Raw genomic sequence first — 21,555 nt, 5'->3', positions numbered from 1 at the left:
GTGTGCCCCATGATGGCTCTGAGCTCTTCCACCGGAGCAGCGGACCGGCTGCAGCTCCGGCTGGCTGCCAGACACACACACATACACACACACACACACACGCACGCACGCACGCACGCACGCACGCACGCACGCACGCACGCACACACACACACACACACACACACACACACACACACACACACACACAATCTTTCATTGGTCTAAGTAAAACAAACACACACACACACACACACACACACACACACACACATGGGAATGCAAACATATTATGCATTCCAAATCCACACAACATCGACACCGTTTCATGGATGATTCATGTGCAAATAAGGCCCAAATTAACACATTTAAAAGCTTCCAAATGGTGGCCTAAATACCAAAATCTGTATAAACAGATTTATACTTTGACACAATTTTCTACATTCTATCTTTCTATCTATCTATCTATCTATCTATCTATCTATCTATCTATCTATCTATCTATCTATCTATCTATCTATCTATCTATCTATCAAAGAGCACCATGGCTGCTATGACATTTTTTCATAATGAACACTTGGAAACGCTGCTGTTGCCAGGAGATCCGCAGTGAAACAACCCAACAAGGTGTTTGTTTTACGGGAAAAAGGAATATGATGCCGGTTTTGGGGGGCTACGGAGATGTTTCACATTTTATTGCTTCTTATTATTTTTTGTGCTCGATGGCAGACGAGAAATGTGTTTTTTTCTCATCGGTTTACTCATAACAGTGACATTCAATTCATCCCTGCCTCATCAATTTAGCGTGACCCACACACACACACACGCGCGCACACACATAGTGGAGCGCACATATACAATCCACTCACCTAAGAGAGTTGTCAGTGAAACCTATATCTTAACAGCAATTGCAGCATTGAAAACTATAATTATATCAATAAAAAACAAACACAACCCTGACACTCAAGACAGCTTTAGTTATTTATTTATATTTTTTGGAAACCTTTGCTGTCAGTGTGCTTGGCATAGGACAACACAGGATAGTTGTATGCCATTTCACCAAAAGCAGAGTTCATCTGCAAGTGGAGTTGAAAGTCTCAATTCAGCCGCTCTCTATCATTCATCAAGGACGGCTGCAACAACTCTGTCCTTTGGACGACCTGTGGGATGACAATAGCACGGCTACTGACCGCCAACAATCCCCCTCTTTGGAGACCAATCTTAACATGTTTTGAACTATAAACAACTACTCATTATCATCACCTCATCATCACAATCGTTGCCTCTGAGAGGGGGAGGGAGAATCACCACGGGTGAGACAGATAAACAGAGACAAACAACAATGTATTCAAGAGGCTTTTAAAAAGGCACCCTGAGGGCTCAGCCAGCCGTGCTCTGCCTTGTGTCATGTGTCCTGACGACTGCTCAGACGTGACACCGACTCCCACTCTGACGTGCTCCCAAATCCCTCGAGTGCCTCCAAGTGGAAGCAGATGAAACGGGGCTTCTCGCGAACACCGCGTCAGCGAGTTATTGTTAGATTGAGGTCAAAATGTATTTTTTTTTTAGGCCACGTAAAACTAAAAAAAAAAAACAGCACACGCACACACACGCACACACACACACACAAACACACACACAAGGTAGGAGGCTACGACACAGGTCAATGACTTTGAAACTACAGTATTAGAAAAATGACCTCTCCGATGGCTTCGCGAGGTCAAAAAACCTCCACAGGCACGGGTGGAGAACTTCCTCTGACTATTAAAAAAAACGTCTTGCTCTCCATGTTGGCTCCAGGACGCCTCCATCCGGGGCCCGTCTGGAGACGCGCGCTCTCCTCCTGGACCCCCAGTGCCCCCTCTGACCCGCCCCGGGTCAGGGAGGCCGAGCGTACAGGAGGAGGACGACGCTCCTGATGGGGCTCCACTGACAGCGTGGTGGGATGAGATATTTATATACAGAGTGGATTTTTTTTTCTTCCCCTCACTTAAATATCCGATCATCAAAACCACTCATCACTGAGATGAAAATACGGCGGCGGTACTTTCAGGTACGGTGAGGTTTGTGGCAGTTCTTATCACCTGGGTTCAGTCTAGAGTCTCCCATCTCGAATCAGCCTGACCCGTGTGTCCTCGGAGATGGGAGGAAAGTGGAGCGCCTGGAGGGATGCCATGAAAATAAAAAACTCCACGCAGGACCCCGGATGAAAACCCAGGTCTCTGGGGGCAACACCTGGCTGCCCACGCACTTCTTCCCGAAGCAAAGATGCAGTCATTTCTATTTGAATCAGATTTGAAGTAAAAATGTAATGGGATGTCACGGTTATTTTTATTTTATTTTTTGCCTTTTTGTTTCTTGCACTTGAGTATATACTGGAGAATAGAGGGGCGTCCATGCCTGTCTGTCTTTGAACATAAAGCATAAGCGGCGCAAAAATGATCTCATAAACTGTGCTAATTGGTTTTCATTTCTGTTAGTCATAGATAACACATCCATTCAGTTCCTTTTATTTTATGCAAATGATTATGAGTATTACCAATCTCAAGAACAAAATCAATCCAACACGTGGTTATGTTTCTAGCAATGTATGAATGGAATCCAACCACACAAAGCAAATAATTACATCTTCGTGGAAATAACATCTCTTAACTAGTGAGACCATAATATAGTATTTGTTTGGTTCTGGTGCAGCAAGTAGGGATGCGTTTATGCAAATAATGTAGTTTGTAATATACACTGAGATGATTCATATTATATTTGCTTAATCATTCTTCCGGGGCTCGTCTGTGTGTTGTTAGTGTTGGTCCTGTTTAAACAGAATTGTTTCAATGTTTAATTATCTGCATTGGTCACAAGGTCGAGTTTCCATGGCGACTGCAGGAAAACGAGCTGCTGTAGTGCGGGGGCCTCGGAATCGGGCCAAGCGTGGCGATCAGGGCGAAATGAATGGAATGAAAAATTGAGACATAGGTGAAAAGGATCTGCCGCGTTGCACCAGCCGCCGGTGCGGATCAAGTCAGCGCTCAACCAACACGCTCCACCTGCCGCCGTAGCGCGGAGGAACTCGCTGCGTTCGAGTGCGACTCGGAAAGTGTTCGTTTGGCGAGCTTGTGAACGCTATGCGACACAACACGTACGTGAACGCCACATAACAATTCGTGTTTTCAAGTCACACCCCAAAGGCAAAAGGGGACTCCGTGCACCATCGACGGCGTGTGCCGTGACGCCAGGGCCGACGCCCCGGGAGACTCCGGCGCACTTTTCCTCCGACACGAACGACCGTTAACTTCGCACCCCCCCCCCCCCATCCCCCCTCCGGTGTGACGTTGGGAACTTTCCGAGTTCCGCGTCGGCGGAACGCAGCGGCAGCGGCACCGACGTCACGTGAGCCTGCCCCTGACCAATCAGCGCCTCCTGCTCAGGCCGGACGCTCCTGCACGCGAGGAGGTGAGCGGGCACGGACCCGGCGACGAACCCGGCGTCCGCCATAGTTTGGAGTCATTGTATTACAACTGTTTGTTCTATTCTCTGTGTTGGCGTAACCGACCTCAGCATGTGCGAGAGGAGGCAGTGTTTGCGAACCTTTCCGCGTCGCGCTCAACTCGGGCTAGCTTTAGCTTTAGCTCCTGTGCTGAGTTAAGTCGCTGCCCAATAACATTTGGGCAGCGATTTTCATTCGGCGGTTTATTGTTCGTTTGTAATGTGTACGTCTATTGTACAATGTCAACAATGACAGTTTTTCTTTGTGTTTATATGTATATATATTTCCAAATCCCTTAGTACACACTAGAAGGATTGTGTTGACTTTGTTCCACCCGCTGCATGTAGACGCAGGGTCTGTTGTTGCCGCGGTCTTTACCGTGTCACCCTGTCGCGTACCCCCCCCCTCCCCGCCAAGCCGTGTCACACGTCGATCCGTCCGGATCTGTCTCTTGACTTGTCGCCAGAGAGCCACGCTCACGTTCTCTCGTTCTCTCGCTGCCACCGAGGAGAGGGGGGGGGGAATAAAAGGTCGGCATCATAAAACGTCCGAATGAAGTGGGAGACGGCGTCCGCCTTTGACCCACGTCATCTGAACAACGACACCACCACCACCACCACCATTTGAAACGCGCTGGTCAACCCTTTTGGACTGGATCGCTGCACCGCAACACCCACTGGTAGGTACATGCGGCTCGTTCAACCGCCGGTGGTTTAACCAACCAGTTCAGTTATTCGTAAGTGATCTAATATTTTGATGTAGCTGGTCGGCTATTACCAATATAACGTTGATTAGGTTGTACCCCATGATTGCACAATGTTTGCTAGCGCAGATAATGGACTTGTATTCAGTTTCAGGCCCTGTGTGTGCTTGATGTTGATTTAGTGTGATGTTAGCTTTAGTTGAGTCCTTCCAATTATTTATAGGACACTGCTTATACAATGACTGCGATGCCATTTATGAAGGGCAGCCCAGCTCTTTTTAAGCCCGACAAACACTCAAGATCCACACTGTCCCTTTGTCTTCCTTGGAATGAAAGCTGTTGGGCAATCTTTGGTCAAACTAGTGTCACACCGCACACCTAAAGAATAAAAACAGTTGTGTGTTGCCTCAATTACACAGTTATTTCATGCTGCGGCGATGAGAACTCGCTCAGCTTATCCACTTTTTTCTTAAACAGATATAACCTTTGTGCTATAGCCCCCAGAACATCCAGCACCAGTGTTACCTCAAATAGCTTATACTTTTTACATAGTTTATTTGTCTGTAGGCCTGAATATCTCGAAAGGCTTTTTATGGATTTTCATCAAATTTGGCAAATAGGTCTTCAAAAAGGTTTGCTATGTCATAAGGCATGAATGATTACATTTGATGGTGATAACGGTGTAATAATCAATTCTAAATGTAATGCATGAATTATTATTTATGTGAACATATGAATTAATACTTTATTTGTACCCAAAGTCCCAGCAGCTCACATTGACACAATAGGCAAAATAAAAATAAACCAATAAAAATATAAAACAAGAAAATGGCAATCTGGAAAAATTGGGGAAAAAAATGAATAAATAAACGTCACACTTAACTATACCCCAAAACAATTAGAAATCTTCCAATATACACTAAACCCAATGGTAAATAACAGATATAACCTAAAATAACACAAATATGAAATGAGATGAAATATATACAGTATAATTTCTATCCTTCCTATCGTTTCATTTTTCAATATTGGCTTTTACCTTCTAGCCCATTTCCCACCGGCTCGCTTGTATTGTATATTTTAAAGGTACAAACTGGGTTTGTTCCTGTCTCATGGATGAATATACAAAACCCTTCAATCACTGGGATCAAAGCATTTTAAATAGAATGGGTGTTAATCTCTTTTTACCATTTTTGCCAGTGTCTAGTTCTAGGTGCGTGTCTGACAACCAAATCGAGCACACAACTGCAGTGAAGATGGAAAAGTCTGTGAGGGTTTCCAACGGCGCGGGGCTGATCTACGAAGAGAAAGATGACACACTCAGGTAGGACCGCTGTCAAAGTGCTCCCATTGTCGCGCTTCAGTGTCAACAAAACATTCACAGGCTGTTGTGTTGTTCCATCTTTTTCCTCCTCCTACTCCAGCCCAGAGGACCTGTCTGAGATGCTGGCAGCAGGGACCAAGGAAGTTCACGAGAAGGCCGAGAACACGCAGTTTGTCAAAGACTTTCTCCGGGGACGCATACGCAAAGAGCTTTTCAAGGTCAGTCCAAGGAGAAGAGGTCGTCTAACAGTGATTCAAACCTTGTTCATGTCAAGCACCCTGAATATGAAACACATGAGGCCACAGACCATGTTTTACAGGATGTAGTCTCTGTTACCTTTTCAATTTGAGAACATTTTTATTGTAAGATATGATTAAGTCCAGAGAGATAACAGTGAATCTGGGATCAAAGCAGACATAAAGACAGATAGTGGTTCTGAACTTCGGGCACCCCAGGTTGAGAACCACTGATCTAACTTGATATCCTCTGATAATGAAGACACCATTCAGGATCAAATGGTTTTTTTTTGTGAAAAAAAAAACAGCTTGGTGCCGTGGCGCTCTACCACACCTACGCAGCCATGGAGGAGGAGATCGAGAGGAACAAGGACCACCCCCTCTTCGCCCCCCTCTACTTCCCTCAGGAGCTCCACCGACAGGGGGCCCTTGCCCGGGACCTGGAGTACTTCTACGGGCCGGACTGGAGCAGCCAGACCAGGTGCTCTTCGGCCACGCAGCGCTACGTGGACCGCATCCACCAGGTGGGCCAGGAGGACCCCGTGCTGCTGGTGGCCCACGCCTACACCCGCTACATGGGAGACCTGTCTGGGGGCCAGGTGCTGAAGAAGGTGGCCCAGCGGGCCCTGAAGCTGCCTCCCACAGGGGAAGGCCTGGAGTTCTACCAGTTTGACATGATCCACAGCACCAAGGCCTTCAAGCAGCTGTACCGCAGCAGGATGAACGAGCTGGAGATGGACACTGAAACCAAACAGAAGCTGGTGGCCGAGGCCATAAAGGCCTTCCAGTTCAACATGGAGGTGAGGGGGCACGTTCACTGACCTCAGGAAAAATAGACACAGCTAGTCCATTAAATCCCGGGTTGAAGATGTTTTCTCAGTTGTACCCGGATCTTTTTGGGGTAACTTTTGCCGCCACATAAATGCCGGGAACTGTGTTCAAGAAGTCACATTGAATCTGAATTATCTGGATCTGCTCTGTGGGTAGTATGGCAATAATATGTAAGGCTGGTTCCAAGAAAAACAATACAAATTAATTGAAACATTTAATTTCTGTATTAGACTGAATATGTTGTGTGAAATATTTGTGTAATCCAAATCAAGTACAAAGTATATATATTAATGGTACTAGCACTTCTCAGTATATATAAAATGTCTATATTGATTTTGAATCGGATTGTGATCATCAATATCGGATTGAGTCGTTATTTATATTAATAATACTAATGTTACGTGATGTCACGTACAAGTATAGAGGTATTACAGCAGGTATTACACAAGGACATTTACAAAGCTTATCTCTACTTGTAATATCTGGGCCAATGGACTACGTGCGGGGGGGCACATGATAGCATGAGTATATTTTTATGACGTGGTTGTTTTTTATGACTGTTTATGATATTTTAAGCTATTGTGTCACAATATTACTTGCATTTGAGGTTTTAATGATGAAATAATCACATTCCACCTTGGCTTTCCCTCAGGTGTTTGATGAGCTGGAGGAGATGGGTAAGACCATCCAGGAGGACGTGTTGGACGCTGGTATGGCCGTCCACGGAGCCGGAGGAGATATCAGCAAATGCCCCTACTACGCAGCCCAAATGGGTAAAACTTGTAATTCACAAATCTGCTTCAGAAATCACTCTTATCTACAGTGTTGATATAACCTACAACCGTAAGAAGGATTGGCAGATTAGTGAGGCCACGTGAACCAATGCTGTCAAGTTATTGTTTTTGCAATAGTTACTCTTGGTTTTGAATTCTTGAACCAGTTTTACAACATGTGAAGACAGTTCAGTGCTTTTTAAAAAAATGTGATTCATCTAACAATGGTATTTTAGTTCTGAGAAAGGGGATAAGGAATCATAATTTCTCCCAAAGAAATGACGATTACCGGAAATCACATATTAAGACCCCACGACACAAGGTTATAGAACAAAACCATCAATTGTGAGACTGATTTTGTGTGAACATACACCGATGAGCCACAACACCGATAAAACCACCTGGCAAATATTGTGCAGCTCCCCCTCCTGCCGCCAAAACAGCTCTGACCCGTGGAGGCATGGACTCCACAAGACCTCTGAAGGCGTCCTGTGGTATCTGGCACCAAGACGTTAGCAGCAGATCCTTTAAGTCCTGTGAGTTGCGAGGTGGGGCCCCCATGGATCGGGCTTGTTGTTCCAGCACATCCCTCCATCGGATTGAGATCTGGGGAATTCGGAGGCCAAGTCAACACCTTAAACTCTTTGTCATGTTGCTCAAACCATTCCTGAACAATTTTTGCAATGTAGCAGGGCACAATATCCTGCTGAAAGAGGCCACTGCCATCAGGGCCATGGAGGGGTGTACTTGGTCTGCAACAATGTTTAGGTAGGTAGTACGTATCAAACAACATCCACATGAATGCCAGGACCCAAGGTTTCACAGCAGAACATTGCCCAGAGCATTACACTGCCTCCACCAGCTTGCCTTCTTCGCATAGTGGTGCCATCTCTTCCCCAGGTAAACGACGCACACGCGCCCGGCCATCCACATGATGTAACAGAAAACGTAATACATCAGACCTAGCCAACCTTCCTTCTTCCATTGCTCCATGGTCCAGTTGTGAGGCTCACATGCCCATTGTAGGCTCTTTCTGTCGGGGGCCGCGCAGTCCACGCGGCCCACACGCAGCGAGCTGTGAAGCGCTGTGTGTTCTGAACCTTTCTATCATAGCAGCATCGACTGTTTCAGGTGGGCTAGCCTTCGCTCCCCACGTCCATTGATGAGCGTTGGCGGCCATGACCCTGTTGCCAGGTCACCGGTTGGCCTTCCTTGGACCACTTTTATACCCCACAAGACCTGCCGTTTTGGAGATGCTCTGAACCAGTCGACTAGCCATCACAATTTGGCCCTTGTCAAAGTCGCTCAGACAATATTTTTTGACAAATACCTCGATATTAATAATTTGATGAGAGATGTTTACACACAAGAAATATTTGAGAATCAATCATTAGTAATGTGGATATGAAGAGATTAGAACAGTCTTAAAGTCAACATTTAACCACCATATCGATATTATCTGTTATACTTCTTCTCCTTCTTCTCCTCTGCCTCCAGCTGCGAGTGGGGGAACAGCGTACGCCTGCCAGCTCGCCATGGCGGTGCTGCGCCACCCGACCGGGCAGGTCCTGTTCGCCGCCTGCGTCGCTGCTCTGGCTGGACTGGCCGCCTGGTACCTCATGTGATCCGGCCGTCTGGCCAATAAAAAAAACTGCCGCAATAGGGAGGAATAAGACGAAGGAAAGACGCAGAGGGAAGAAAGGAAAACAAAGATATGAAAAAAAAACTGTAAGAACCATCCATCGTCAGTCTGTGTGACCATTTGAATCCTTTGCCTCGCTCCGTCCTCTCTGTGTGGTCATTTTCATCTTGAGCCTTTTTGTAGCTGTAGATTTTTTGTTTTTTCTTAACACAGTACAAGCGCACACAAATAGTGTTATGTTTGGAGACTGTTGAAAAATGCCTCAAATTTAAATTTAAACCTTTTTTTTTTTTAATTACTTTTTATGATATTTGACCTACCAAACTGGAAGATGAGCTTTCTGAAAGAAGTACACTACAATGCAATGCAATATGCAGGAGTCGGGTATAAGTAGGAAGCTTCTGCTGGGCAGAGAACCACCCCGGGACTGTAAGAAGCTTTTGTGTTTTTGAAGCCTGCCAATGAGCCGAGCTTCTGTTACCTGATGCAATTAAGAAACAGACGAGTTAATTTTTGTGATGCAAACTTGCCAACGGTTTTTCTCTCTTTTACTATTATAACGGCGTTTCCAAAGCGGAAATACACAGCACTTTCATCACAGTGATTAAAATATGAACGGTACAAGCACTTCACAAAAGATAGCACACTTATAACAATGATATCGTTATTATGATTATTATAATTCATTTTAAAACCAAAATAACTAATACACAGCTTTTTCAAATAAATCAAAACAGATCATTTAGTCCATTTTGGGGCTTTGTGAATAGAAGGTCAAAGCTTTCTGTGTCATATCCGGATGAAGATTCTCCTCTTTATTGCAGAAATATCAGACTCCCCAATAGAATAACTAGTTCTACCTGGCACATGGATCCTGTGTTCAGCCCAAGATGTACATATTGAAGAAAGTTTATTTTTTATTTTTTAGGTCTAATATGAACAAAACATATCTTCTGAGCATGTACGATTAGGAAAAGTCACTCTGCAGCAAGGGTTTCGTCGAGATAACCATGTTTGAGATTGTCAATGAACTTTTTTCCATATAATAACGGTTATTTTGAACAAATATCTTTTTAGTTTTTACATTTGGATGATGAGCCTACGAAATAGACTGTGCTGATGTTTGCAATGAAAAAAACAAAAAACTATTTTCCAGTTAATTGTAACAACCAGATTGTGAGACAGAACATTCCCTCCATCCTTTCCTCAGAACGCGACATGGCCGATATTCCACGAGTTCATTACGTTTCCATGCTCCCTATTTATCAGAATGTCACTTTTACACATAGATGGATGTTTGATATACCTGTATTGGCGTCAATTTTCCGATTGCTGCTAGAGTATTGTGTAGATATCTTTGGTCCTACTATACTGCTTTGCTTTCAGGATACCAAAACAACGGTAAGACAAGCAACTATTTCTTTATATAGGGCTCGTATGCAAAAGTATTTTTGAAAAGGTGTATGGAGCTCCGACTTCCATCTCAGGAGGAATGAGTAATCCAAGTGAGCGGCGTGCTTGGCTGATAGTTTGTTTTTCTATTTTGATCCATGCCTCAACAGTGAGTCCTGTAAACAGACCCTTTAACAGTGTTCGGCTTCACGCCACCCTCGACAATAGCACCCTTCTTGCGCGAGTGAGAACGTACAGGAATACATTGTGCCGTCCTAAGTAGAATAAATAAAGAATAATCACGTGGTTGTTCCTCTTTTGTTTTTCCCTGAAATTCAGTTGGTTTTTGTCAAACACAAGAATAAGCATTTTCTTTCAAACCAACCCAGCTGACTCTGCACAAAGGAACCAGGCCTCCCATTCGGCTGAAAAGTCTCATTGGCTGTGGCTGGTGCGGCCTTTGTGTTAGAGAAGAAGGTTGGTTGTTGATTCCTTTCCGACCGAGTTCAAGCCATAGATGTCTCGCACTAAAATACTTAGGGTTACATAACATGTTCAGTGTCAGTGGTTCAAGGAGGGGCAGGTCATGTTTCACGTGTTAAAACATTTGCTCACAAAAATGTACAAGAACATGTTCCCAAAGGTGTTCTTGGTGGGGCAGGAGAAAACCTTTGGACCTCATCTTTGGTAGTACAGTGGTACCTCGACTTACGATCGCATCTACTTAAGACTAATCCAAGATACGAGTAGCGATAGTCGCGAAAATTTGTATCGACTTGCGACCGACTGCTCCAAGACACGACCGTGGTAATTTGCAGTTGGTGCGTTGGCGGCCAGTCAGCAGTCAGTCAGTCAGCAGGTGACCTACATCGTGTGTGCACAGAGTTTGTGGCTTATCGATATTTTTTTTCATATTAACTGTGTTTGTGCTGTGTAATTAGTTTATTTTCACCCTTCAGGGTTTCATAATATATATGGGAAAAATTGCTTCGACATACGACCGTTCTGATAGAACGAATTACAGTCGTAAGTCGAGGTACCACTGTACTGGGAAATTAATAAAGGAGACCTAAAAAGACAGTTGAATTTCATTGGTCACTGAATCTCAGTAATTTACAAAAAGAACAAAATAAAAATTAAAGGACTTAAAATGAAGAGCGGCCGGCTGTCAAGGGCTGAATGACACCACTCGCTGAATGATGATAGATGTGCAGAATGTTCCTGTGGCAAGTGGCATTAAGGATGGACCTGTTTAAGGCTACTTCCAGCTGCTGCCCGTCCCTGAAGATCTAATCTCTGGAATGGATAGAGGCGTGATGTCCTCGATCAAGGCACACGTAGCCTGGAGGTTTTTGGACTCATGAAGTGTGGCTGACCACAATGGGAAAATGGACACAGTGACAAGGTGGTGTTGAGGTGGTTTTGGGCATCTGGTAAGGATGGCTCCCCTTTGGAGGAGTACCCAGGGGCAAACCCAGGACGGACAATATCATCCTATTGGCCCTGGAAAGGTACGCCCAACAAGTTCTGCTGACACGGCGATATTTAGAAAAGAAAAGACATCCATTTCCACATCGTAGATTTATTAGATGTACAGGCAGTTTCTACTTTATTACAGCATGTGACAAGTTCATGATAGAGATTTTTAATTCACTCAACAGAATAGGCTTAACTTGGGTAGGGTTTGAAACTGACAGAGGGGGGCCCGGGATAGCGACCGTCTAGTGAAACAAAGCAACGCTGCTCTGCATCCTAAAATCCACCTGAGCTCCAGCTTTAAGTCAAAAGCCGAAAACATTCTGACTTGTACGACCGACCACGGTGCAGTCCGGGAGATGCTAGTCCTCGAGCACAAAGGTAAAACAAAAACAGCCTTAAGTAGGTTTATGTCGTCAGGTGTTCCTAACTGGATCTGAGGCCTTTTCACGCCATGTTTCATTCCATTCGCGTTGGGTTTTGGCATTTTCCAAATCACAAAAACACAACTATTCACTAAAATGGAGATAAAAGAACAGCAGAGCGATGGACGGGAGACGTATCATGTGGGCAAACGATACACATTTTTCTGGTTGTATTGAAGGAAAAGAATAAGTAAACCCATGTCCCGTATTCAGTTGTAGTGAAAGACGAGTCGCAGACAGAGAAGCGGGTCTGTGTTCGTGGATCCAGAAACCACCCCGGGCCGACAGTACCTCACTCTGTTTATTTTCCTTCTCTTCGTCAAGGTTCAGGTGGCTGTCCATTCATTAGGGCCTCCTCCGCCCTCTGACACAGCTCAGGTCCCAGTGGATCTTTTACCTTCAACGGGGAAAGGTGAACCTTGAAATTAGAGGATAGACTAACATACAAATAAATCGTTTAAAGTTCTTTCAATTTTGTAAAGTGTCAGTTCAAGATTTCTATCGTAAGCAGAGTTGTTATAAAGCAAAAACAAAGTAATAAAAACAAGTATGAATAAATTGCTTTGTATAGGCACTGTGCCTTCACCATTACCAGGCGCTGCTCAAACACCTCATACTGATCTGCAAATTCGGAATAATTCCAGACCAGTTTCCAATCGTCCTTTTATGTCGAAACTACTTGAAAGCGCTGTCGCTGATCAACTAGCTACCTACTTATCAAACAACCATCTCTTCGATCAATCAATTCATTTTGGTCTGGCTTTCAGGCCCATCATTCCACTGAAGCTGCCTTTACCAGAGTAGTCAGTGATCTCATTAGTGTTGATTCTGACTTAACATCATTGCTGCTGCTTCTTGGCTTGAGTGCAGCGTTTGACATTGGGGACCACAGTGTACTTCTAAGCCGCTTGGAGAAGCATAGTTGTATCCTGGGGACAGCGCTTTCATTCTTTCATTCATATTCATCAAATAGAACTCAACGTGCTCTTCTTCATCTTTATGCTTCCCCTCGGTGACATTATTTGCAAATATGGTGTTTAATTCCATCACTAGGCTGACGATACACAGCTATATGTACCAGAAAGCCAAATAACCTTTCCCAACTCCTAAAGTTTGAGGCATGTCTATCAGGAAAAAAAATGGATGGGTATGAACTTTGTGCTGTTGAATGCTGATAAAACAAGAGTTATTAGACAAGCCAAATAGGGGCATTCGTTTGAGAATTTGAGTGTTTGAATATCGACGGTTGTATTATTCTTGAAAGCTCGACCATCACAATCCTTGGAGTGATTTTGGATTCTCGTCTGACTTTCCAGTCTCATATCAAGGCTATTACCAAGACAGCATTTTTTCCCCATCGTAGAAATATTGCTAAAATTTGGACCTATCATTGTGCGATGATGATGCCATCTTATTGCAATGCCCTTTTCTCTGGTCTTCTGAGTCGTGCTACTAGAAGTCTTCAGCTTGTTCAGAATGCTGCAGCTAAAATCTTGACAAAAAGTAAAAAAAATTAATAAATAAAAATCGATCATATAATACCCATTTTGACCTCTCTTCACTGGCTACCAAGGCAAGCTAGAGCTGATTTTGAAGGTTATTTTAACTTCAAAAGCCTTGCATGGACTTTTGGGCTTGCACCACTTTACTTATCTGAGATAATTCTACCATATACTCATCTACCAGCATGTCCTCTTTGCTCTCTCGATGCTGGTCTCCTGGACATTCCCTCAGTTAACAAAAAAAATAAATCTTCTGGTTTCAGAGCATTTGCCGACCGTCCCCTTACCTCTGGAATAGCCTCACAGTACGTGAGAGATGCCCGCTCAGTTGAAAGCTTTAAATCAAGACTGAAAAGCCACCTCTACTCACCTCATTACAGGCTACCCAAGAACAGAGAACTTTGTCGAGTCTAACATCTTTTCAAACATTCCTTTGACATTGATGTTTTTAATGTGGTTGTTTTATTTTGATTTTTGCAGTGTGCAGGCATCTCTTTGGCTTGGTTGTTTTGACTTTGACGTATTTTGTTTGTTTATGTTCTGTTGTGACTACTTTGTTTACTTGCTGTATTATCGGGACCATGCCGCATGGTGACTCTATACTTACAATTAATTGATTGATTTAAAAACAAGAAGTATGCAAATAATATATAAATGCACAAAAACGGAATAAAATAATATATTTACAAAAGTGTGGGGGAAACACACACACACACACACACACACACACACACACACACACACACACACACACACACACACACACACACACACACACACACACACACACACACACACACACACACACACACACACACTGAAGTGAAAGGATGACACTGGAATGAAGATAAAATACACCCACAAACGCTGTTGGATCGGGTGCCGTGTAACATTTCAAATTACATTTCCGGAATAGATGTGTCAGGAGTGGGCGCCATTCAGTGATTCAGAGGATGTTAACGCTACTCCTACCTGCTTTGTGGCTGTCAGGAAGAGCTAAACTGTTTTTTGTTTTTTTTTTATAAATCTGAAGAAGGCCCCCTATTGTTTCCCTTCACCCTCCTCCTCCTCCCTGGTCTGTGCTGCTTCAGAGTGCTTGGCGGTGCTGCCCCCACCTGGACAGAGAGCGGTGCTGCATCAACGCGCCGCTAATGTCCTCCATTATTAGAGGCCGACCGACGCCAGATTTTTGGGGCCGACCCCGATTTTGGCGAGTCCTAGCCCACCGACTACCAATGTATTGACGCATATTTTGTCAAAAGCTGCTAAATTTTCAAATCACAATCAATCAAGTGGAAACAAAGATGGATTTACAATGCCTAGTTGGACTTCTGCGCTTATTTGGTGAGTAACTTAAAAGTAGTGTAATAAGTAACATTACCCTACACAGAATCTGTACTGACAACTCTTGCTGTGGAGAATACTGGAGGAGGCACGAGTGACACTGACAAACATCTTATTACAGAAGTAGCGTGTCAGCTTCTATGGATAATTATAGTAAATGGCAATTACAAGGTTCAAACAGACAAGTACAGGATAAATAATCAATGTTATTTTTGCTTATTATACTAATTTAAAAATAGGAAGATAGGAAAGAGGTAGAAATAGGAGAGAAGGCGTTTCTGAAGGTCCTCCTACCTGATGTCGTGGCTGTGATGCCGTTCACAGTGCCGTCGACATCCGTCTCGTCCTCAGCGTAGCTCATCAGCAGAGACCTTTGTCTGTCGGTCAGAGTCCTGCACGGGGAGAGAAACTTAGCCAGCGCTGCAACACCACTTCCAAGCATTTCACAGTGAGATAGGATGAAAATAAAGTATTAATCCTGAAATGGGGAAAAAGTCCATCAACACAACCTTAGAAACAATCTCCATAGCATGGGCGGTATCTTACTTGGGCACTTTGATTTTGACGTGGACATAGTGGTCTCCGAAGCCGTAGCCGCTCACACGGGCAATTCCTTTCCCAGAGAGTCGAATCCTCTGGTCGGTCTGGATGCCTGCGGGGATCTGGGGAGGAAACGGTTCGATTAGCTTGAATGTTATGCATATATTATGTGTCGGTACAAACCCTCTTAGGACATTGATCAAACCTTCCAAACCATTACGATTGTAAAATACAATTAACCATGATTATCAATTACAATCCCTAACATACGGTTAACAGATAACAGACACAACAGTTTTTTTTTTTAATCTCAAAAGGTAAGGATTTGAAATGTTCAGTACTAACGCATGAGAGATAGAAAGCAATGTTATTTACTGCATTTGATTAAAATACTGTGTTTGCCAAACTACCTATTAGTGTAAATGCTCTTCCTACAGTTACACAGAATCCTATACAGAGCTCTCTATCGTCTATTTATAACTAGCTTCCACAGCCGGTGCTTTTGCCACCAAATACAAATTTCTGAAAGAGGGGAATGAAAGAGGAGCCATTCTCCATATTACAGGTTACTGTACCATCAAAGTGATTTTGAAGCTGTTTTTAAGGTAAAAAAAGTTATATAGTGTTGGTTTAAACAAAAGGATGGAAAATCTATCGCTAGTTCCTAGTATTATTGCTATTGCTCTTCCTGTGGATGTAGGTGTGTGTGTGTGTGTGTGTGTGTGTGTGTGTGTGTGTGTGTGTGTGTGTGTGTGTATGTGTATGTGGGCTCTCACTGATAGGTTTAGCGTCTCGTAGAGCCCCTGTGACCTGGCCGTGCCGCCCAGGATGGCCTGGGCCACGGAGATTTGCAGGTCAGAGTGGATGTCTGCACCGTCTCTTCGGAACACAGGACTTTTCTGGACCTACGCAACCAGTTACACCGATGGAAATAGGGCAATAGTCACAATCACGACATTGAATATTAATTTGTATGACTAATAAATCATACAAATAAGTTTGAATTATGCTACTATCATAATTTAAGTCTATAATAATTCAATAATATGTCTATCAATTGCAGACGAGACATCAATCTATTATTAATGAACATTGGAACATAAAAAAAGGGTTAATTCGTCCCAACCAAACTGATGGAAATATCCATAATACACATTTCATATGTTCCAACATTTGCGAAAAAATCTCCCTTAAATTTGGGTAGAAACCTGTGATTGTAGAACTACTTTATATAATTATTGTGAATAGCTAAAAAAAAACAAAAAAAAAACAAAACAAAAAAAAAAAAAAGCGATCCGGTGATAATGTAGGCATTGTGACAGCAAGAATTGTAAATATAATAAATGATAAATAATCAAATAAAATAAACGAACAAATAATTATTATAAATATTAATTTAAGTTATAAAATAATTATGGAATATTTGGTAAATATGACAGTGATCCATTCTATCTGATCTTGTAAAGAACTACTGAAATGTAAGTAAAGACACCAAGAAGAGAAAATACTCTTAAATAGTTGGAGGTTCTGTTGTGGAAACTTTCTTCTAACCCCCAATTCACACCAAGTCCGTCTTTACAGACTAAATACAACAGAACCCCGAAGTAAAGCTCAAACCCCATTGGTTCACACAGAACTAGAGGCCTCAGGAGGGTGGCACCACCCACTCAATGTCCTGGAACAGGGTGGGTGTCAGAGGCATGTTAGAATGGCTGGAGTGGTATTTTCAGCAAAAAAACTCAAAAACATGTTTTGGGGACCTCAGGGACATATATTAACTTGTTGAAAAGGAGCATAATAGTCCCCTTTAACACAGTTGGATGAGTTTGTAAGTTTAGCGTTCATTGTTAATATTTCACACAGCGGTTTGTGGCTTGAACACATTTTATTGATGGAATGAGAAATAATCTGTTACTACTTTGCAACTATTTACAGGAGGAAGGGGGTGGCAGCGGTGGGTTCATCCCATTAACAAGAGGAGGAGGATGCAAGGACATTTTCACAATGTATATATGTATATTTGAGTTGTTTCTGTAATAAAGTGTTTCCTGATTACTTTGTTCTCGGTTATTTGTGGTTCTATTATTAAATGAAGATAAACATGCAAAATGGATATATCTTGTACATATGATAAAAAATCTCATAATAGATTTATAATACCATATAAATAAAATGACAGATTTCTCCACTTCTCCACAGTGTAGTTGCTTGATAAGTCAGTTTGAGCAGAGCTCCCCCATAGTTGGCTCCAAGTAGCAAGGAGACTGTCCCCCTTTGTGTTCAACCCCCACCCCTCCACTGTGCCCTGTGTTGCTGACAGGTACGATATACCAGACCAATAAAGTTTAGAAAATTACTTCCCAACTATGAAGTAAAATATAAAGTCTAATCAGGGGCGTGGCACTTGTTTTCATGCTGGAATGATAATATTTTCTTTACATATAGGTTTAATTTGATGTATTCGTTTGTTCATTTTAGTCAGGAATCCACGTTAGGACCGCACATCAGCGATTTTACATATGTGGTTGATGCATAGCAGGCTTGGTAATTCAATATTTTCACGAAATACATCTTTCAATGGACAGCCTGGAAAAGTCGAGTCGAGGCGTAAAAACAAAGAACACGTGTTGTCTAGGAGCCTCGCGGCCCCACTGATGTGGCGCTCTTGGTGTGAATCGAGGGTGATCCTGCTTCCACTTGATTCACGTCGACACTTACTCGGAAGGTGATGAAGAGCTCCTTCTTGCCCACGGGCATCCTGACCGTCTGGCCGTCCTCCACTCCTGGAACACAACAAGCAAACAAACCCTGATTACCGCTGAGTTTATCTGTCGCAGGGTTCATTCCGGCATTAGAAAAAGGAAATTCGATGACTTTCAAGTACTTTTATAAGCACTATTATTTCATTTTCAGTTTCACGTCATGCAAAAATAAAAGCTATTTTCAATATAAGTACATCTATTATTAATCACATTGTCATCTACTACTACACTATACACTACTATAAGTGTCTTTTTCCAACCATGCTGGATTAAATGTATATTTCTTTGGAATAATCTATGTTGTAAAAGCCATTCTGGAAAGAGTTTTATCATGTTATGATTTGAATAACAAAACTAGGGGGAATATTACAGGTTTTCAATTATCAATCAATCGTAATTTTTTCTCCAAGGACTTTTCAAGCACTTCAGCACAAAGGGGGCTATTTCCAGGGTATGCCAGTACTTCAATTTTTGAGGATGAAATTCAAGCACTCCAGGCACCTCAAGGACCTGGTCAGAACCCTGTTTGTCTAGACCGAAGACGGCGTGGACCGACCTGCAGGGACGGGCACCATAACGTTCTTCCTCTGCTTGGTCTGACCCGTCCCGCGACACGAGCCGCACGGCGTGGAGATGACGGAGCCTTTCCCGCCGCAGCGACGGCAAGTGGACCGCATCACGAACGGCCCCGTGTTCACCGTCTCCTGCGAGGGGCGAGACATGAAGCGTGGGTTTGGAACTCGGAATGATATAGCAGCTAAAGGAAGTGTAGAAATGACAGTAAAATAAGTAAATGGATGATAAAAAAAAAAAAGGACTATAATCAGAATCAGTTTAATTCCGCAATGCAAGGTGCATTCACACAGGTAGGGAATTTGTTCTAGTGAGGTTTTGTGTGTTACACTGCGGACGATTAGCATTCTGAATAAGTCCAAAGTCTGAGGAAATGGAGAATAGAAAAATAAAATGAAATAAAACACACACACACACACACACACACACACACACACACACACACACACACACACACACACACACACACACACACGCACACACACACACACACACACACACACACACACAATGAACAGGATAAATTATTGTTATGGTATAGGGTATAGATTATATATAGCAATTATTACTATGTACTTAGTCGATTATTACAAATATTAAAGATGTTACAGTATGGAAGAGGTGGAAGAAACCCATCAAGTACAGATCATTGTTTTTAATTTCTTGCAAATTGTGCAATTACACGTACATGTCCTAAATCCCGAATCAGTGCTGAGCATTGGGCAAGATCTTAAGACTCTATTCAATATTTATTTGATCAGATATTGTTGAGATTGGTTACAATACGATTATATATCAATATATCAACATTTTATATACTGTATGAGAATTGCTACCAACTTCAATATTACCATATTGTGACGATAACCGCATTACCGTGGTTACGTGACGTCACCGTGGTACTGAGCTCATTACCGTCATCACCGCAAATTATATTACCGGTATATATCATCAATGACTGTCTTCCATGCAACGTTCAAGGACTTCTGGAGAAACTTTCCAGTTGCTCCGCCCATCACTGCAACTTTGCACCCCACGCTTGAGGGGGAGGGACAACCCATTAAACATATGGGGGATTCAATTTGTGTGTGTCTGATTATTATTATTAATTATTTCTAGGGCTGTACCAGAGTCAGAATTGTCTGTCTATTTTTCCGCGGTTACATGTTACTTTTCAACGCAAAAAGAAAGAAATTCATACTGTCACAGGCCTACTTGCATTACAAAAATATTTCACAAACAACTTCAGAAATTCAATAAGAAATATAAAAATAAAATTTAAATTAATTTTTTTTTTTTTACAATTTTGGACTGTGGAGGTATTTGATTTAACTTACAAACAATTTACAATTTTTAAATCAATTCATAAATTGAAAGGATGGTCAATGTCGTCATTTCTCACCAGGCCGGAGCCTTTGCAGTTCTGGCAGGTCTGCACTTTGGTTCCGGGCTCATGGCCTTTGCCATCACAGCGTTGGCAGGACGCCTCCATGTTCACCGAAATCTCCTTGTTGACTCCCTTGGCGGCCTGAGAGAACGTCAACTCCATGATGTACTGCGACGGAAGAAAGAGGCAGCGATATCAGTCTTGTGAAGGAAACCAAAATAGACATGGAGCAAACAAGTCATTTTGGACTATATGGCCGACGCTGTTATCATTATATTGTCGTAGTAACAAAACCAGATTAAACTTCAGTCACAAACACGTTATCCTTTAACTGAACAACATGACCAAGTCCACCTTTGAACAGTTTGGTCTGGAAATCCATGAAGGTTATATTTATGTTCCAACATTTGGGGGACTGCAGACTGCATGGTCAATAGAGCTGTCACAATTACTACATAATCATCGGATAGCAGTTACTTTGTCAAATCACAACACACAACCCACAATATGTTTTGATCCAAATTTAAGGGTAATTTCAGGCAAATATCAGAAATGCTGCAACAAATCAAAAGCAAATTCGATATATTTCCATCAGGGAAATGAACTGTCCAAATTGTTGTGTTCCAATGTCCATAAATGGCTCTTTTAATAAGGTGGGTGTGTGTCATTACCTGTTATAAGATTATATAAGAAGTAAAAAAAAAAGATTGTGAACAATTTAGTGGCATCGAGCGGTGAAGTTGTAGATTGCAACCAACTGAATACCCCCCCCCGAAAACACAACGATTCTTATTTTCATGGGATAATATACTCATAAAAACATACTTATGAATATATTGCATTTCTGCCAAGTCCGTTGCGCAAATTCTACACACTGCACCTTTAAAAGATGTTCAACGACCAGCTTTGTTTTCTGGATCCAGGGCATGTCATTCTGGCATGTCAAAATAAAACGCTGAGGACGAAATTCAAGCACCTCAAAGGACCTGGTAAGAACCCCGTGGAATCGGACGCGCGCTGGAGAGTCGTTTCCCCTCTCAGGGATATTCCACCCACCTCTTGCGGCTGATCAAATATGGCGTTAAAGTCCCCGAAGCCCCGAGCTCCGGAAAACTCTCCAAAGATCTTGCGGAAGAGCTCCTCTGGGTTGCTGCTCTGTCCGCTCCAGTACTGCTGCCCCTG

At 42.8% G+C, this 21,555-nt stretch overlaps 2 protein-coding genes across 3 annotated transcripts in view; one reads left to right on the top strand and one right to left on the bottom strand.

The window, feature by feature from the left end:
- The first annotated feature begins 3,401 nt into the window (after positions 1–3,401).
- On the top strand, positions 3,402–10,670 carry hmox2b (heme oxygenase 2b). 2 transcript variants are annotated; one of them, XM_080009757.1, is made up of 7 exons: positions 3,402–3,429; positions 3,975–4,142; positions 5,367–5,490; positions 5,591–5,708; positions 6,035–6,526; positions 7,210–7,330; positions 8,828–10,670. In XM_080009757.1, exons 3-7 carry the CDS (start codon positions 5,423–5,425, stop codon positions 8,953–8,955), a joined length of 927 nt encoding a protein of 308 aa, XP_079865883.1. In that variant the 5' UTR covers positions 3,402–3,429; positions 3,975–4,142; positions 5,367–5,422; the 3' UTR covers positions 8,956–10,670. The 2 variants fall into 2 exon arrangements, with proteins under 2 accessions (XP_079865883.1, XP_079865882.1); XM_080009756.1 differs by lacking the exon at positions 3,402–3,429 and having other exon boundaries at positions 3,633–4,142.
- Positions 10,671–11,938: 1,268 nt separating this feature from the next.
- dnaja3a (DnaJ heat shock protein family (Hsp40) member A3a) overlaps positions 11,939–21,555 on the bottom strand; it is an 11,273-nt gene continuing 1,656 nt past the window's right edge. The window contains exons 4-11 of the mRNA XM_080009212.1: positions 21,430–21,555; positions 20,389–20,541; positions 18,970–19,117; positions 18,370–18,434; positions 16,428–16,556; positions 15,658–15,773; positions 15,406–15,503; positions 11,939–12,662 (exon numbers count right to left, since the gene is read on the bottom strand). The exon at positions 21,430–21,555 is cut by the window's right edge and continues 75 nt beyond it. Of these exons, the coding sequence (XP_079865338.1) occupies positions 12,640–12,662; positions 15,406–15,503; positions 15,658–15,773; positions 16,428–16,556; positions 18,370–18,434; positions 18,970–19,117; positions 20,389–20,541; positions 21,430–21,555 (858 nt within the window). The 3' untranslated portion in view covers positions 11,939–12,639. The remainder of the gene's footprint in view (positions 12,663–15,405; positions 15,504–15,657; positions 15,774–16,427; positions 16,557–18,369; positions 18,435–18,969; positions 19,118–20,388; positions 20,542–21,429) is intronic.

Source organism: Zeus faber, assembly GCF_960531495.2.
Source record: "Zeus faber genome assembly, chromosome: 11".
In the NCBI taxonomy this organism is placed as follows: domain Eukaryota; kingdom Metazoa; phylum Chordata; class Actinopteri; order Zeiformes; family Zeidae; genus Zeus; species Zeus faber.
The sequence above is the reverse complement of the archived record's forward strand: the minus strand, read 5'-3'. Positions and strand labels throughout refer to the sequence as shown.

Excerpts from the sequence above, each read along its gene's own strand:
- hmox2b (XM_080009757.1), top strand. The coding sequence starts at position 5,423 with ATGGAAAAGTCTGTGAGGGTTTCCAACGGCGCGGGGCTGATCTACGAA. Across the intron at positions 5,491-5,590 it reads GAGAAAGATGACACACTCAG|CCCAGAGGACCTGTCTGAGA; the intron begins GTAGGACCGCTG and ends CTCCTACTCCAG. Across the intron at positions 6,527-7,209 it reads CCTTCCAGTTCAACATGGAG|GTGTTTGATGAGCTGGAGGA; the intron begins GTGAGGGGGCAC and ends GCTTTCCCTCAG.